The sequence below is a fragment of the Hyperoodon ampullatus genome (assembly GCF_949752795.1).
Source record: "Hyperoodon ampullatus genome assembly, chromosome: 11".
In the NCBI taxonomy this organism is placed as follows: Eukaryota; Metazoa; Chordata; class Mammalia; order Artiodactyla; family Ziphiidae; genus Hyperoodon; species Hyperoodon ampullatus.
Genome location: NC_136924.1, coordinates 88,192,716 through 88,209,830, shown reverse-complemented (window position 1 = coordinate 88,209,830; position 17,115 = coordinate 88,192,716). Strand labels below are relative to the sequence as shown.

Sequence of the window (17,115 nt, the reverse complement as noted above, 5' to 3'; positions counted from 1 at the left end):
CGGTCAAAAGAGTTAAAAGGAATATACGAGAGAGTTATTTTAAGTATTGACCGTGAGATCCATATTGGCCAAGGAGGGATATGAGAATAATGAGAGGAGTTAGGGTCAGTGAAAAGGTCAACAGATTGTTCGAGTTATATAACTAGAGGAAGAGAGCTGAAAAGGAGGGAGCGGGTGGCTGTAGACTCAGAGGCTAGAAATCAAGACAAGAAGAACTTCAGTCACTGATCCAGATAAGATCAAGAGAACAAGAGTGAGTGATGGAGTAAGATGCAGAACAAGATTATTGGATGAGATGAGTTAAAAACAAAGAATCTACCATAAAGAAGGTTGCTTTGTGTCAATGTTAAAATAAGTGTGAATTATGACAAGTATTATTGGAGAAAATGACAATGTTCCAGGGTTTAAAATGTTGTAGGAATGAAGGCCCGTGACCTAGAGATCAGTAGACAAATGCAACAAGAGGGAGAGGGCTGTATAGTCAGTAGACGTGGATATTCAAAGCAGGGCATTTTTATACGGGAAGAAAGTGTGGAGATTGGAAGATCAAGGAGATGCAAGGAGGATACCTACTCCATCCCCAGGACCAGGGTTATAAAGGGAATGTGAGACAGCACTACTACCATTTCAGAAACTTGAAAGCAGAAGGGACTGTTCAGAGAATATAATATGTTGAGCTTATAAGGAGCTTTGCTGATGACATTCTCCAAGGCTGACTGCTGTTTTTTCTTTGCTCCACAATGCTGCACTGTCAACTTTCTAAGAAATATCTGATCATGATGTTTTTCTGTTTAAAACTCATCAATAGGTCCCAGTAGCTTTAAGCTTGTGCAGAAAACCAGCATGCTCTAGGACTCCTATGAAACTCTCTCTAGGCACATCTCCCACCTATCTCCATATGTATTCTTCACATCTGTAGGTCATTGGCAGTGGTAACACAGGTGGGCCTGGGCTTACTGATTCACTCTACATTCTTTTTTTGATACTAATCTCAATCAGTCAACCACTTATGCCATCTGGCATTCAGTTTTCTCATTTCTAGAATGAAGTAGTTAATTTCAGAGCTTTTCCTCAAGAAAACTATTACCATTTGAATAATTAAACAGAAAAGCAACATTCTTTTTTTTTAAATATTTACTTATTTGGCTGTGCCAAGTCTTAGTTGCAGCATGTAGGATCTAGTTCCCTGACCAGGGATCGAACCCAGGCCCCCTGCATTGGGAGCGCAAGCCACTGGACCACCAGGGAAGTCCCCAGAAAAACAACATTCTTAATAATGAGAGAATATTGTTGGTATTTCAGAATATTTAAGATAAGTGGCCTTGCTCATTAATTGCCAATTGTACCCTCCAGTCATTGAGACAGCCAAAAGTGTGCCCATACATCTTTAAGCATCTCAAATTGTCAGATAGCTTGATAAAATGCAGGCTGCCCAGTTAACTTTGAATTTGAGATAAACAAATAAATTTTTTTAGTGTAAGTATATTGAAAATATTGCATGGGCATCATCTGTTTTTATTTGTTATATCTGGCAGCTCTACATATGGAAAGCCCTGCAGACTAGGATTATATCTATAGTCAATGTAAAAATGGCACCCCTAGAGTTGCTCAGTATACAACCTACACAAGTAAATATAGCCACACTGCTCAGTGGTCAGTACAAACCCAACTGAAAACACTGGTTCAGGTTATCAGTGAAAGCAACTGTAGCACTAACATTTCTATAATTCTCCAAACTATCCAGTAGTGCAATGTACTAAAAAGCTGTGGGATACATGTACATAAGTAAAACCAAATCTGAGGAGAAAATTTAATTGATTATTTTGAAATCAAGCAATACTACTTTTTCTATCTTCTTAATCATTTTTATTGATTTCTTCCTTCCATTGACACTGGATCATGCTTTTCCTCAAGAATGAAAACAATATTGTGACATTAAGGAAGTAGTATTCAGCATGTCACCCACACCTGGAATTACAAATGTAGGTTTCAAGGATATGACAGTGTAAATACAAGGGAATAATTAGTTATTGGTGACATTTCAGACACTAATTGGGAAGATATTCTGCCTACTCTTGAAGTTTAATAACCATTAGGAGGTGAGGTCAAAATGTTGCCAGAGAATAATAATTGACTGGTTGTCAAAAGCCAAAGAAGGTCAAATTTCCTTCAACAAATTCTGAAATTTGATTTCAGACTTTCAAACTAAAAAACTTGCTTTGGTCAGCTTCCTGAAGATGGATATATTTCTTGAGGATAGATTATTATACAAGTTCACAAGAGATCAATATGTAGATATAAAAATTGCAAATTAACTAGATTACAATGATGCATAAAACTGCTACATAGATAAAAATATTTGCATTAGAAGACCAATGTGTTCTATATCTGAAGACAGATCTCAGTTTCTGTTAATAAATAGTTATTGAGTAAAAATACTATATTAAATATGAGTGAGTAAATGATCTCTGCTCTTGATATCTCACTGACTAGGCTAAAAGAGTAGAGAAGAGAGAATATGATAAAACTTGGGCAAATGGGTGGACAGAGGTGGAAAGGATGGAGAAAAGAGCATGTAGAAAAACAGAGAGATAAAAGAGCATGACACACTTGAGGAAATATAATTCAGTATAGTCAATACACTAGAAGAAAAATGGTGAGAGATGAAGATAGGGAAATGAGCAAGATCCCATTCAAGAAAGGTCTTACAAGCCTTGTTAAGCAGTTGATCTTTTTGCTTAAGAGCAATGGGGAGTCACTTCTGGGTTTTAAGCAGTTAATTATTAGATTTTTATTTTGAAAGATAATTGTGTGACAAATAGACTGAATTAAAGGGTAGCAAGATAAGAGTCGGGAACACTTGCTGTAACTTAGGTGAGAAGTGATGATACTAGAACAAGGAAGACGACAGTATACCTGGAGGGAAGAAATGGATAAGTGAAGTATTTAGGAGGTGAAATCAATAGGACTTATCATTTAACTTTTTGTGTGGGGTAGGGAGAATGGAGAGTCCAAAACGATATACATTATTTTGAGCCTGGATACAGGAAGAAGTAGCAAATTGAGGGGAACGAAAATGCATGTAGTTGTATAGTTTGGGGGTTTTAATTATCTTTAGAACAGTCAAGGAAGCCAATAAAAAGACATTTTAATGTAGAGGGCTGAGACTCAAGAGATAGATCTGAGATAAAGGTCTAGATTTGTGCATCATTATAGAAGGCACCAAAAGGGATAACATCACACGGAAAGAACGTGTTAGAGTAATGAGAGAGGTGGGCCTAGAAGTGAGGGACGCTAGAATTTAAGTTATTAGCAAAAGGAAAAGGAGCCTGAAAAAAGTCTAAGAAGAGATGGCAGGACAAATGGAAGAAAAACTGGGAGAACTTGCTATCAAGAAAGCAAGTGAAAGAGAGTTTTTCACCAAAAATGGAGTAGTTATATAAGGGCCAAGAAAATCTCCATTGGATTTAGGTGAGAAAATGACCTTAAAAAGAGAAATGATGGCTCTCTGGAGGGCTAGGCTGTGTCTAGAGGAGGCTGTGGACTCAGGAAGTCTTTAGGCAGCCTGTCTGCTGATGGATGGGGCTGTGTCCCTGCCCAGTTAGCTGTTTGGTCTGAGGCATCCCAGCACACCTGCAGGCTGTTGGCAGGGGCCAGGTGTTGGCGCTAATGAGCTAACTGCGCCTCCAGCACCGGCTTCCGGGTGGTAGAAGGAGCGACGCTGCCGCTGCGCCCGCCCACCTCCCGCCTCTCCAGGAGACTCTCCTAGACCAGAAGGTCCCGGGGGAAGATGGCGGAAGAGTAAAACGCGGAGATTACCTTCCTCCCCACAGATACATCAGAAATTCATCTACACGTGGAACAACTCCTACAGAACACCTACTGAACGCTGACAGAAGACCTCAGACCCCCCAAAAGGCAAGAAACTCCCCACGTACCTGGGTAGGGCAAAAGAAAAAAGAATAAACAGAGACAAAAGGATAGGGACGGGACCTGAACCAGTGGGAGGGAGCCGTGAAGGAGGAATGGTTTCCACACACTAGGAAGCCCCTTCGCGGGTGGAGACTGCGGGTGGTGGAGGGGGAAAGCTTCGGAGTAGCGGAGGAGAGCACAGCCACAGGGGTGTGGAAGGCAAAGCGGAGATTCCCGCACAGAGGATCGGTGCTGACAGGCACTCACGAGCCCGACAGGCTTCTCTGCTCGGCCGCCGGGGCGGGCGGGGATGGGAGCTGAGGCTCGGGTATCGGGTTTCAGTCAGAGCGCAGGGAGAGGACTGGGGTTGGCGGCGGGAAGAGAGCCTGAAGGGGTTAGTGCGCCACGGCTAGCCCGGAGGGAGTCCGGGGAAAAAATCTGGAGCTGCCGAAGAGGCAGGAGACGTTTTCTTCCCTCTTTGTTTCCTGGTGCGCGAGGAGAGGGGATTAAGAGCGCTGCTTAAAGGAACTCCAGAGACGGGCTCGAGCCGCGGCTAAAAGCGCGGACCCCAGAGACAGGCGTGGGACGCTGGGGCTGCTGCTGCCGCCGCCAAGAGGCCTGTGTGCAAGCACAGGTCACTGTCCACGCCCCCTTTCTGGGGAGCCTGTGCAGCCCGCCACTGCCGGGGTCCCGGGATCCAGGGACAGCTTCCCCGGGAGAGCGCACGGCGCGCCTCGGGCTGGTGCAACGTCACGCCGGCCTCTGCCGCTGCAGGCTCGCCCCGCACTCCATGCCCCTCCCTCCCCTCGGCCTGAGTGAACCAGAGTCCCCGAATCAGCTGCTCCTTTAACCCCGTCCTGTCTGAGCAAAGAAAGACACCCTCCGGGGACCTACACGCAGAGGCGGGGCCAAATCCAAAGCTGAGACACGGGAGCTGTGAGAACAAAGAAGAGACAGGGAAATCTCTCTGTGCAGCCTCAGAAGCAGCGGATTAAAGCTCCACAATCAACTTGATGTACCCTGCATCTGTGGAATACACGAATAGACAACGAATCATCCCAAATTGAGGAGGTGGACTTTGAGAACAAGATTTAAAATTTTTTCCCCTTTTCCTCTTTTTACAACGAATTATCCCAAATTGAGGAGGTGGACTTTGAGAGCAAGATTTACGATTTTTCCCCCTTGTTCTCTTTTTGTGAATGTGTATGTGTATGCTTCTGTGTGAGATTTTTTCTGTATAGCTTTGCTTCCACCATTTGTCCCAGGGTTCTATCCATCCGTTTTTTAAAAAAATTTTTTAATAATTACTTTTTTATTTTAATAACACATATTTTATCATACTTTATTCTATTTTACTTTATCTTCTTTATCTTTTTCCTACTTTCCCTTCCTCCCTCCCTCCCTCCCCCTCCCTCCCTCCCTCCCCCTCCCTCCTTTCTTTTTCTTTCTTTGTTTCTTTGTTTCTTTCTTTCTTTCCTTCCTCCCTCACTCCTCCCTCCTTTTCTTTCTTTCTTTCTTTCTTTCCTTACTCCCTCCCTTCTTTCTTTCTCTCCTTCCTCCCTCCCTCCCTCCTTTCTTTTTCTTTCTTTTTCTTTCCTCCCTCCCTCGCTCCCTTCCTCCTTGCTTTCTTTCTTCCTTCCTTCTTTCCTTTCTGTCTTTCTCTCTTTCTTTCTTCTACTAATTTTTTCTTTCTACTTTTTCTCCCTTTTATTCTGAGCCGGGTAGATGAAAGGCTTTTGGTGCTGCAGCCAGGAGTCAGTGCTGTGCCTCTGAAGTGGGAGAGCCATTCAGGACACTGGTCCACAAGAGACCTCCCAGCTCCACATAATATCAAGCGGAAAAAATCTCCCAGAGATCTCCATCTCAACACCAGCACACAGCTTCACTCAACGACCAGCAAGCTACAGTGCTGGTCACCCTATGCCAAGTAACTGGCAAGACAGGAAGACAACCCCACCCATTAGCAGAGAGGCTGCCTAAAAACATAATAAGGCCACAAGCACCCTAAAACACACCACCAGACGTGGACCTGTCCACCAGAAAGACAAGATCCAGCCTCATCCACCAGAACACAGACACTACTCCCCTCCACCGGGAAGCCTACACAACCCACTGAAACAACCTTAGCCACTGGGGACAGACACCAAAAACAACGGGAACTACGAACCTGAAGGCTGCAAAAATGAGACCCCAAACACAGTAACATAAGCAAAATGAGAAGACAGAAAAACACACAGCAGGAGAAGGAGCAAGATAAAAACCCATCACACCTAACAAATGAAGAGGAAATAGGCAGTCTACCTGAAAAACAATTCAGAATAATGATAGTAAAGATGATCCAAAATCTTGGAAACAGAATAGACAAAATGCAAGAAACAGTTAACAAGGACCTAGAAGAACTAAAGGTGAATCAAGCAATGATTAAAAACACAATAAATGAAATGAAAAATACTCTAGATGGGATCAATAGCAGAATAACTGAGACAGAAGAACGGATAAGTGAGATGGAAGATAAAATGCTAGAAATAACTACTGCAGAGCAGAATAAAGAAAAAAGAATGAAAAGAACCGAGGACAGTCTCAGAGACCTCTAGGACAACATTAAATGAACCAACATTCGAACTATAGGGGTTCCAGAAGAAGACAAAAAGAAAGGGACTGAGAAAATATTTGAAGAGATTACAGTTGAAAACGTCCCTAATATGGGAAAGGAAATAGTTAATCAAGTCCAGGAGGCACAGAGAGTCCCATACAGAATAAATCCAAGAAGAAATATACAAAGACACATATTAATCAAACTGTCAAAAATTAAACACAAAGAAAACATATTAAAAGCAGCAAGGCAAAAACAACAAATAACACACAAGGGAATCCCCATCAGGTTAACAGCTGATCTCTCAGCAGAAACTCTACAAGCCAGAAGGGAGTGGCAGGACATATTTAAAGTGATGAAGGAGAAAAACCTGCAACCAAGATTACTGTACCCAGCAAGGATCTCATTCAGATGTGATGGAGAAATTAAAACGTTTACAGACAAGCAAAAGCTGAGAGAGTTCAGCACCACCAAACCAGCTTTACAACAAATGCTAAAGGAACTTCTCTCGGCAAGAAACACAACAGAAGGAAAAGACCTACAATAACGAACCCAAAACAATGAAGAAAATGGGAATAGGAACATACATATCGATAATTACCTTAAATGTAAATGGACTAAATGCTCCCACCAAAAGACACAGATTGGCTGAATGGATACAAAAACAAGACCCATATATATGCTGTCTACAAGAGACCCACTTCAGACCTAGAGACACATACAGATTGAAAGTAAGGGGATGGAAAAAGATATTCCATGCAAATGGAAATCAGAAGAAAGCTGGAGTAGCAATACTCAGATCAGACAAAATAGACTTTAAAATAAAGACTATTAGAAGAGACAAAGAAGGACACTACATAATGATCAAGGGATCGATCCAAGAAGAAGATATAACAATTGTAAATATTTATGCACCCAACATAGGAGCACCTGAATACATAAGGGAAATACTAACAGCCATAAAAAGGGAAATCGACAGTAACACACTCATAGTAGGGGACTTCAACACCCCACTTTCACCAATGGACAGATCATCCAAAATGAAAATAAATAAGGAAACACAAGCTTTAAATGATACATTAAACAAGATGGACTTAATTGATACTTATAGGGCATTCCATCCAAAAACAACAGAATACACATTTTTCTCAAGTGTTCATGGAACATTCTCCAGGATAGATCATATCTTGGGTCACAAATCAAGCCTTGGTAAATTTAAGAAAATTGAAATTGCATCAAGTATCTTTTCCAACCACAATGCTATGAGACTAGACATCAATTACAGGAAAATGGAGGCTAAACAATACACTACTTAATAACGAAGTGATCACTGAAGAAATCAAAGAGGAAATAAAAAAATACCTAGAAGCAAATGACAATGGAGACATGACGACCCAAAACCTATGGGACGCAGCAAAAGCAGTTCTAAGGGGGAAGTTTATAGCAATACAATCCCACCTTAAGAAACAGGAAACATCTTGAGTAAACAACGTGACCCTGCACCTAAAGCAATTAGAGAAAGAAGAACAAAAAACCCCCAAAGTTAGCAGAAGGAAAGAAATCATAAAGATCACATCAGAAATAAATGAAAAAGAAATGAAGGAAACGATAGCAAAGATCAATAAAACTAAAAGCTGGTTCTTTGAGAAGATAAACAAAATTGATAAACCATTAGCCAGACTCATCAAGAAAAAAAGGGAGAAGACTCAAATCAATAGAATTAGAAATGAAAAAGGAGAAGTAACAACTGACACTGCAGAAATACAAAAGATCATGAGAGATTACTACAAGCAACTCTATGCCAATAAAATGGACAACCTGGAAGAAATGGACAAATGCTTACAAATGCACAACCTGCCAAGACTGAATCAGGAAGAAATAGAAAATATGAACAGACCAATCACAAGCACTGAAATTGAAACTGTGATTAAAAATCTTCCAACAAACAAAAGCCCAGGACCAGATGGCTTCACAGGCGAATTCTATCAAGCATTTAGAGAAGAGCTAACACCTATCCTTCTCAAATTCTTCCAAAATATAGCAGAGGGAGGAACACTCCCATACTCATTCTATGAGGCCACCATCACCTTGATACCAAAACCAGACAAGGATGTCACAAAGAAAGAAAACTACAGGCCAATATCACTGATGAACATAGATGCAAAAATCCTCAACAAAATACTAGCAAACAGAATCCAACAGCACATTAAAAGGATCATACACCATGATCAAGTGGGGTTTATTCCAGGAATGCAGGGATTCTTCAATATACGCAAATCAATCAATGTGATACACCATATTAACAAATTGAAGGAGAAAAACCATATGATCATCTCAATAGATGCAGAGAAAGCTTTCGACAAAATTCAACACCCATTTATGATAAAAACCCTGCAGAAAGTAGGCATAGAGGGAACTTTCCTCAACATAATGAAGGCCATATATGACAAACCCACAGCCAGCATCGTCCTCAATGGTGAAAAACTGAAACCATTTCCACTAAGATCAGGAACAAGACAAGGTTTCCAACTCTCACCACTCTTATTCAACATAGTTTTGGAAGTTTTAGCCGCAGCAATCAGAGAAGCAAAGGAAATAAAAGGAATCCAAATCAGAAAAGAACAAGTAAAGCTGTCACTGTTTGCAGATGACATGATAATATACATAGAGAATCCTAAAGATGCTACCAGAAAACTACTAGAGCTCATCAATGAATTTGGTAAAGTAGCATGATACAACATTAATGCACAAAAATCTCTGGCATTCCTATATACTAATGATGAAAAATCTGAAAGTGAAATCAAGAAAACACTCCCATTTACCATTGCAACAAAAAGAATAAAATATCTGGGAATAAACCTACCTAAGGAGACAAAAGACCTGTATGCAGAAAATTATAAGACACTGATGAAAGAAATTAAAGATGATACAAATAGATGGAGAGATGTACCATGTTCTTGGATTGGAAGAATCAACATTGTGAAAATGACTCTACTACCCAAAGCAATCTACAGATTCAATGCAATCCCTATCAAACTACCACTGGCATTTTTCACAGAACTAGAACAAAAAATTTCACAATTTGTTTGGAAAAACAAAAGACCCCGAATAGCCAAAGCAATCTTGAGAAAGAAAAATGGAGCTGGAGGAATCAGGCTCCCTGACTTCAGACTATCCTACAAAGCTACAGTAATCAAGACAGTATGGTACTGGCACAAAAACAGAAAGATAGATCAATGGAACAGGATAGAAAGCCCAGAGATAAACCCACGGACATATGGTCACCTTATCTTTGATAAAGGAGGCAGGAATGTACAGTGGAGAAAGGACAGCCTCTTCAATAAGTGGTGCTGGGAAAACTGGACAGGGACATGTAAAAGTATGAGATTAGATCACTCCCTAATACCATACACAAAAATAAGCTCAAAATGGATTAAAGACCTAAATGTAAGGCCAGAAATTATCAAACTCTTAGAGGAAAACATAGGCAGAACACTCTATGACATAAATCACAGCAAGATCCTTTTGGACCCACCTCCTAGAGAAATGGAAATAAAAACAAAGATAAACAAATGGGACCTAATGAAACTTCAAAGCTTTTGCACAGCAAAGGAAACCATAAACAAGACCAAAAGATAACCCTCAGAATGGGAGAAAATATTTGCAAATGAAGCAACTGACAAAGGATTAATCTCCAAAATTTATAAGCAGCTCATGCAGCTCAATAGCAAAAAAACAAACAACCCAATCCAAAAATGGGCAGAAGACTTAAATAGACATTTCTCCAAAGAAGATATACAGACTGCCAACAAACACATGAAAGAATGCTCAACATCATTAATCATTAGAGAAATGCAAATCAAAACTACAATGAGATATCATCTCACATCAGTCAGAATGGCCATCATCAAAAAATCTAGAAACAATAAATGCTGGAGAGGGTGTGGAGAAAAGGGAACACTCTTGCACTGCTGGTGGGAATGTGAATTGGTACAGCCCCTATGGAGAACGGTATGGAGGTTCCTTAAAAAACTAAAAATAGAACTACCATATGACCCAGCAATCCCACTACTAGGCATATACCCTGAGAAAACCATAATTCAAAAAGAGACATGTACCAAAATTTTCATTGCAGCTCTATTCACAATAGCCCGGAGCTGGAAACAACCTAAGTGTCCATCATCGGATGAATGGGTAAAGAAGATGTGGCACATATATACAATGGAATATTACTCAGCCATAAAAAGAAACAACACTGAGCTATTTGTAATGAGGTGGATAGACCTAGAGTCTGTCATACAGAGTGAAGTAAGTCAGAAAGAGAAAGACAAATACCATATGCTAACACATATATATGGAATTTAAGAAAAAAAATGTCATGAAGAACCTAGGGGTAAAACAGGAATAAAGACACAGACCTACTTGAGAATGGACTTGAGGATATGGGGAGGGGGGGTAGGGTAAGCTGTGACAAAGCGAGAGAGAGGCATGGACAGTACCAAATGTAAGGTAGATAGATAGTGGGAAGCAGCCGCATAGCACAGGGAGATCAGCTCGGTGCTTTGTGACCGCCTGGAGGGGTGGGATAGAGAGGGTGGGAGGGAGGTGGATGCAAGCGGGAAGGGATGTGGGAACAGATATATATGTATGACTGATTCACTTTGTTATAAAGCAGAAACTAATAATAAAAAAAAGAAAAAAGAAATGATTGTAAGAGCATTTTCAGAGGACGATTAATGACAGAAACCTGAGTGTGATAGGTCATAAAGTGAGTGAAAGTTGAAGAAGAGGAACCAGTGTGAGTGCTGACAACTCTTTCCATAAGTTTGTGTCAAAGAGGAGAAAAATAATAGGACTTGAAAGGAGCACTAGTGACATTATTTTTGTGTGAGTGTACTTTGTGTGGTTTGACTCATCTGTTTGTTAGTTGTTAAAATGGAGATAGTTGGCCACACTTGATATTGGCGGGAGGGAGGGAGGAAGGAAGGAAAGAAGGGAGGAAGAAAAAGAAAAGGAAGGAAGGAAGGAAGGAAGAAAGGAAGAAAAAAAAAAGGAAGGGAGGAAGGAAGGAAGGAAAGAAAGAGAGAAAGGGGGAGGAAGGAAGGGAGGAAGAAAAAGGCACTAAAGTATAGATTGGGATATTCTACAAGGTTCTTGAGGAGGAAGGAATAGAATCTAGGACACAGACGTGATCAGCATTGGATGATGTCTGAGTTTGTTAGGGCTGCCATAGCAAAAGTACCACAAACTGGGTGACGTAAACAACAGAAATGCATTGTCTCACAGTTCTGGAAGCTGGAAGCCTGAAATCAAGGTGTCGACTGGGTTGGTTCCTTCTGACTGCTGTGAGGAAAATTCTATTTCAGGCCTCTGTCCATGGCTTACAGATGGTAGATGGCCATCTCTTCCCTATGTCTCTTCACATCATCTTTGCTACATGAATGTGTCTAAATTTTCCCTTTTTATATTGGATTAGAGGTCCAGCCTCCACCAGTATGACCTCAACCTAACTTAACTAATTACATCTGCGATTACGCTATTTCCAAATAAGATCACATTCTGAGCTACTGTGGGTTAGGACTTCAACATATAAATTTTCAGAGGGTAGTATTCAACTTATAATAGATGAGAAGAGAGACACTTCTTCCTGTGTAGTGGAAAAAAAGAGAAAAAGTGGATTTGTGCAGCTGTAGATTTTGTAGCAGGAAATATAGGAGTTTCCATCTGCCTTTTATTTTCTCTAGAGTGGAGACAAAATCATCAGCAAAGAAGGAGTCAGAGTTGGAAGTTTAAGTTTCTGGAAGAGGTTTTAAAGGCCGTTGCACAGAATGAAGGCTAACTGGGTAGAATGTCAGGCAGCTTTGTAGGTACTATGGCATCAGCTTATGATAGTCAAAAGAAATAATCAATTATTTAGTGGTACCCTTCAGATAATAATATAGGAAGGGTTGCTTTGGTCATATAATGGCTTAAAACAAAATGTGTGTCCGTGTCACTAAGGAAAAGTTATTCTGATTCACCAGTTAGCCCATTCATTTGGAGCCCAGGTTAAATGTCAGTTTGTTTGTGACAATCTCAGTTTAAAAGAGAAGCACACTCACTTCTTTGTTCTAAAATTAAACAGAGCTAGAATTTCTATTAAAGCATTCAATACAATCTGTTTCCTCCACTAGATTGTGTTCTAAAGAGAGGGGTCACCTTTTGCATCTTTCTGTTTCTAAATATCCCCTAACGTTCCTCTATGGCATTGGTGTAGTCAGTAATTAGTGAGCATTTCTAGAATTGAACCTTGAGGAGTAATGAGTTTTCACTGAGTACCTGTGTCCTACTGAGAGTAATTTTTCTTCAAAAGCTTTGTCCAGTGGTACACATTTTCTAGAAAAAGGAGGTGTGAGATTCATGCATAATTGTAAAGTTCAAGAATATAAACATATGGTGAGCTCTAAAAACAGAGCACACCTGAACCTCTTAAAGAAATATCAAATAACCAGATATCTAATCTCATGAAAGTTAAGTTTAACTTGGTGTAAAATTATAGCATTGACTTAATAAACTTCCCAGTATATTCTTTTCTACTTATGGAATCTGTAAATATACATATATCTATAAATAAAACAGGTATCTATAAACATTATATATTAGGGTCAATGTTTTTAAATACTAGGGAACAGGAACAATAAATAAATGTAAGATATGAAAAAATATTTTATTTTGCCTTATTTTTCAGAGTGATTGTGTACTTAGTTTTTTCCTCTCTGAGCCTGTGGAACAAACAATGGAAGAATCATCACCTGTGGACTTAGGCAAGTAATTTTATCATTATTTCTATGTGCAATTATTGTTTCAATATAATTGTACAAAAAATCATAACTATAATTTTCTATTTTTCAAATTAAAATCTCTTTTTAAGAATAAGGCCTTAAGAGTCTTTTCTAACCACTTCAAAACTTTTTAACTCCTTAGAATATGTCTATCAAGTTAAATTAAACCCAGATATTTTGCCCAATTATAATAACTACATGGTATCACACTATTAACTCATTTCAACTAATTGTGCATTGAGATGGAATTGCATTTCAGAGGCAGAAGTCCTGTTTTCCCCTGCAGGTAAGTCTTACAGTTTACTCAACATATTTGGAAGCAACAAAAATAAATATTAGGCAATAATAATGATCATGAGTTATCTAGCAGTTTCACTCTTATCTTTTAAAGCTCAATAATTATTCCACCTCCCTCATGAATTCTTTTATTACCAGGATCCCAAACTAAACCAGCACAATTATCCACCCTATTCTCTGCCAAATATATGTTAATTCTAATTAATTTTTCTATCGTCTCACCTAGATTGGCAGAGACTCTTTTTGAATGTCCTATCAATCTTTTTTTTTTTTTGACAGTTTAAAATATTACTTATTTTTTTGAGAGGCCTAGGTTAAATTCCATGCTTGGGGATGGGTCTTTACCCATTTGTTCATCTCCATTTGTGCTTAAGTTATCTCTAGTTTTCTCTTATGTGAAGCCAAGAGCATCTCAGCCGTTAAAATATTAGAATGTCCTATCAATCTTAAGCATTCGTAATATAATTCCATTGCCAGTGGCCATCTAACACTGATACTGGTTTTTATCTCACGTAAGATTTGCAAACCCATAGTTTGCTAGGGCTTACCCCCCTTTCCTTTGCAGCTCCCAGTCTGAGTTTTATCCACATCCACCTTCCGATTCTCTGCCTTTAAGATTAGGCCCATCTGCTCATTACCTCTGCCTGTATCTGACATCCTAGATATTTAACCCTCAGGTCTACAGTTCTGTACAGCCAGGTCAGGTCTTATAGTGTGACTGTTTATTGTTACATATTTATTTTTGTGTCTGCCTTGTTTCTCCTGTTAGACTGAGAGTAACTTTAAATCAAGGACTCACTTCCCCATTATGCATTGCTCTATACTAACAAATCCTAATTTAATATATGAGAATTGTACCACTGTTATTCCCCACATTTTACTCATGTAACGTTACTCTCTAAGATGCTTTATATAGTCAAACCATAAACAATATTAAGTAAGGTAATTTCTTACATTTTATAGCATGTATCTAAAGAAGAATTATGCCCACAATATAAAATATTTTTATTGTCATAATTTACAAATTATACAACAAATATCTTTAAAAAAATAGTATTAGCTGGGGAGATTTTCACAATCAATATTTATAAACTTGCATTAAACAGGTTGAAAAAACCAATAATAATAAAGTTGCCAATTTCTAGAGATGTCAAACTTTAAGAAAAAGCTACTAGATTGGCCTCTATTTTGTTATTAAAGGCCTTAAAGAAAATTCTTTCTCTGTGTTTCAAAAAGTAAACTGTGGATTACTACCAAGTGTTTAAATTTGGTGATTATTATAAGGTGTTTTAAAATACATACACATACATAAAATACATACACACAAAAAATTTAGGATTCTTATCGTAAAAACTAAAATAGTTGCTTGAGAATTCTTTTTTTTTCTGGTTTGCTTATATCTTACTACATCATACAGTACTCAGGATTTGTTTCATCAGTGGTAATGAGCAAAAGATTTGATTCTCAATATTTTTAAATACAGGCTGCCTATGAAATACAGCTTGTTATCTTAAAACAACAGAACACACCTTTTAAGCAGGATATGCAAATCATTACAACAAACAAGGATTAGCAGGAAGTTGTTCCTTCTTGTATGCTTTAAATTATTTCCTCTTTCATACTTCTCAATTCTTAATGGTAATACTTTTGTCACAGAATATCAGTTGATTCTAAACAAGAAGCACAATATTATTTTAAGCATAATTCTTGTCAACTAGTTGAAACTTTGAGCTTATGTTGTTAAATGATTCGAGGATAAAATTATTCAAGTGTATTTAAATAATGGTTTAAATAGGATGACCTTAAGCAAAAATCCCAGACTTTACCATTTTACTACCGCAACTAATGGATTGAGAGTGGATTCTGGACACCTATGTATCTAGGCACATGACTTATAAAGATCATATTAGAAATCACTTATAGTCCTGCATCTGGGAGATATTCATATTCCTTTGCCTTTACTCACTAACTTAATGTGCCTTGTAGAACAACAGAAGAATTTAATTTTTTCAAGTGCCAGCCAATCACTTCTCTCCTCTACTTAACCCTTTTCCTTGGCTTCTCATTGCCTTTAGGCAGGGGCAACATCATGGGCTTGTAACCTATGCAGTCATACAAAGCACAGTGCTTAGAACAATCCTGCTGTCACTGTACTGAAATTCTTAATAATTTCTGTAAAAAGGGCTCTGAATTTTCAGTTTGCATTTTTTTTTTTTTTTGGTGGTACACGGGCCTCTCACTGTTGTGGCCTCTCCCGTTGCGGAGCACAGGCTCCGGACACGCAGGCTCAGCGGCCATGGCTCACGGGCCCAGCTGCTCCGCAGCATGTGGGATCTTCCCGGACCGGGGCACGAACCCGTGTCCCCTGCATCGGCAGGTGGACTCTCAACCACTGCGCCACCAGGGAAGCCCCTTCATTTTGCACTTTTATTTCACTGAGCCCCATAAATTATGTAGCGTGCCCAGCTCTTTGGAAAAAGACCAAAATCCTCCTGATGCATCATAGCAGAATCTGGCACCCACAGATTTGCCTTCCCAGTCTAATATCAGATCCTTCCCCATCTAGATTCCTATCTTTTTTCAGTTTTTCAACTAAGACAAGATCCTCAGTACCTCACAAATTCAATTTTCTCTGCCTAGATCACTTGACTCCTGCTCCACCTTCCCCATCTTTTTTTTTTATTATTATTTTATTTTTTATTTTTTGTTTTATAACAAATTTAATCAGTTATACATATACATATGTTCCCATATCCCCTCCCTTTTGCGTCTCCCTCCCACCCTCCCTATCCCACCCCTCCAGGTGGTCACAAAGCACCGAGCTGATCTCCCTGTGCTATGCGGCTGCTTCCCACTATCTATCTACCTTACGTTTGGTAGTGTATATATGTCCATACCGCTCTTTCACTTTGTCACAGCTTACCCTCCCCCCTCCCCATATCCTCAAGTCCATTCTCTAGTAGGTCTGTGTGTTTATTCCTGTCTTACCCCTATGTTCTTCATGACATTTTTTTTTCTTAAATTCCATATATATGTGTCAGCATACAGTATTTGTCTTTCTCTTTCTGACTTACTTCACTCTGTATGACAGGCTCTAGGTCCATCCACCTCATTACAAATAGCTCAATTTCGTTTCTTTTTATGGCTGAGTAATATTCCATTGTATATATGTGCCACATCTTCTTTACCCATTCATCCGATGATGGACACTTAGGTTGTTTCCATCTCCGGGCTATTGTAAATAGGGCTGCTATGAACATTTTGGTACATGTCTCTTTTTGAATTATGGTTTTCTCAGGGTATATGCCCAGTAGTGGGATTGCTGGGTCATATGGTAGTTCTATTTGTAGTTTTTTAAGGAACCTCCATACCGTTCTCCATAGGGGCTGTACCAATTCACATTCCCACCAGCAGTGCAAGAGTGTTCCCTTTTCTCCACACCCTCTCCAGCATTTATTGTTTCTAGATTTTTTGATGATGGCCATTCTGACT

At 39.3% G+C, this 17,115-nt stretch overlaps 1 protein-coding gene across 6 annotated transcripts in view; it reads left to right on the top strand.

Annotated features, from left to right (window-relative positions):
• Positions 1–17,115, top strand: part of PIK3C2G (phosphatidylinositol-4-phosphate 3-kinase catalytic subunit type 2 gamma) — a gene marked incomplete at both ends in the record, with an annotated part of 352,092 nt that overhangs the window by 273,918 nt on the left and 61,059 nt on the right. For all 6 annotated transcript variants that reach the window (XM_079715212.1, XM_079715210.1, XM_079715209.1 and 3 more), the window contains one exon: positions 13,233–13,308. In XM_079715212.1, coding sequence (XP_079571338.1) covers positions 13,233–13,308 — 76 coding nt within the window. The remainder of the gene's footprint in view (positions 1–13,232; positions 13,309–17,115) is intronic.